Source organism: Trichinella spiralis (assembly GCF_000181795.1).
Source record: "Trichinella spiralis strain ISS 195 chromosome Unknown Scfld3786, whole genome shotgun sequence".
In the NCBI taxonomy this organism is placed as follows: Eukaryota; Metazoa; Nematoda; class Enoplea; order Trichinellida; family Trichinellidae; genus Trichinella; species Trichinella spiralis.
The window spans coordinates 1-1,725 of record NW_003530725.1 but is presented as its reverse complement, the minus strand read 5'-3'; the positions used below and the strand labels follow the sequence as shown (position 1 = coordinate 1,725).

The window sequence follows — 1,725 nt, the reverse complement described above, 5'->3', positions numbered from 1 at the left end:
TTTCTGAGTTTAATTTACAAAAATTGGAATTAATTAAAAAATCACTGGTAATAATGAAAGGTATTTAAGGCAGTGTAATACCCAAAAAAGTGGTAATATTCAATGTCATTTTCTTGCATTAGAGTACCAATTTTCAGGCCAGCCAATAACGACAGTATTGGACGCAAACCTGGCCATGCCAACGCATTGTAAAACAGTGTCAATAATTTCTCGGTATATATGCTGATATAACTACTTCAGTAAATCCTTTTACTTTGGCTGCCTTCATCGCTTCCTTTCAGAGACTGAAACATAAAATTACTTTCATATCAATTTTCCAACGTTACAGTTATGAGTAGCGTATTCTTGAATTGCAAAAGCTGATGTTCTTCTTCTGCTGTATCCGTCATCAGGCTTTTAAAGAAATGTTAAGTTTTAATAATTCAATACAACTCAAGTGCAATAATATTTACCGCTTTCAGTAATTCTGCTGCTTTTCTGTCCTTTTCATGCAAAAGATTGCCATTCATAACTGCTGCAACAATAGTCAAACCACGTCCCTTTTTCAACTGATTAGCAAAATGCATCAATTTGTTATTTTGTACATCTTGATATGCTTCAAGATTGACCAAGACCAACAGCTGTGGTCTGAATTACATGTGTGCATAAAAAGAACTGAAAAATAGATTAAATTTTAAAGCAATTGCAACATACCTCCAGTCCATTTGCTTTTGTTCAGAATCTTCGATTTGAAGCAGACTGTACTGAGCAGTAGACAACGCTAAACCTCGTAAACCATCGCCCCATTCCTTCTTGGCCCTAATCAAAATTACAAAAATTAAGTTAAGCGTTGCTTAATGCATAAATGCTAATCACCCTTTGTATTCGATGTATTTGTAGACAATTCCACAAATGGTCAATGCGACGATAGCATAATGCCAGTATGTGGAGAACATGATAAACAGATTCAAAAGTGCACCCAAAACGGCCAGACTCCAGTGATAAAAGCGGAAACGAGGCCTCCAGTTTGGTGCCTTGAGCAGTGTTTGCAAAGCACAAGCAATGTTTACAAAACAGTAAGAAAGCAAGAAGAAGAGATCCACCACTGGTGCAATGTAATCAATTCCGCCAATTAAAATAGCGGTCTCTGCAATAACTATTACGAGCAGAAGAGCACGATAAGGCTCGTTGCTTTTAACCAACTTGCTAAATGGACTTAACAATGTTATGAAGTTATCCATTGCTATACTTTAAAATAAAGGTGGTGCAGCTTGCATATCTTTATAGGTTCCGCTAAATTCAAATGTACCTTGATTTAGTAATACATACTGTACAAATGCTGAAGACTTGCTCCTATGCATGATGTAAAGGAGCCGATGACCACCCTCCGTTCATAATGCCAAGTTAACCTGCTATTAGACATTTTACCTCCCACATTGACTCCTTACCAGAATATTTATTTCTTCCCTGAAAGTTAAAATTGATGAAAACAACATTCTGTCGCCTATTTGGACATATCGATTTATAAAACCCCGCATGATGACCACCATTCTATATATATACTGGGAAGTTGTTAAAGTCTTTGCTATGCGTACTTACATTTATATATAATTCCAGCCTCATGATACAACACGAAATTTGCGTAATTATACCCGACTCATTATGTGGCATCTCAAAAATTACCTGTGTCAAACTTAGCACCTTTAACTTGCCGCACATTATAGTGTCTGATTTCCACCTACAGTC

The 1,725-nt window shown here is 36.4% G+C and overlaps 1 protein-coding gene across 1 annotated transcript; it reads right to left on the bottom strand.

Annotated features, from left to right (window-relative positions):
- Positions 1 to 422: 422 nt before the first annotated feature.
- Positions 423 to 1,220, bottom strand: Tsp_15869 (solute carrier family 12 member 6). Its single transcript, XM_003367726.1, has 3 exons — positions 856 to 1,220; positions 694 to 798; positions 423 to 627 (listed from the first exon to the last, which is right to left on the bottom strand). Exons 1-3 carry the CDS (start codon positions 1,218 to 1,220, stop codon positions 423 to 425), a joined length of 675 nt encoding a protein of 224 aa, XP_003367774.1.
- Between the last annotated feature and the right edge of the window lie 505 nt (positions 1,221 to 1,725).

What these genes read in the sequence shown, in the direction of transcription:
- Tsp_15869 (XM_003367726.1), bottom strand. Translation starts at nt 1,220, where the DNA reads ATGGATAACTTCATAACATTGTTAAGTCCATTTAGCAAGTTGGTTAAA. An exon ending in AAATACATCGAATACAAAGG is followed by an intron (nt 799 to 855) that starts GTGATTAGCATT and finishes AATTTTGATTAG; the next exon opens with GGCCAAGAAGGAATGGGGCG. An exon ending in CAAAAGCAAATGGACTGGAG is followed by an intron (nt 628 to 693) that starts GTATGTTGCAAT and finishes CATGTAATTCAG; the next exon opens with ACCACAGCTGTTGGTCTTGG.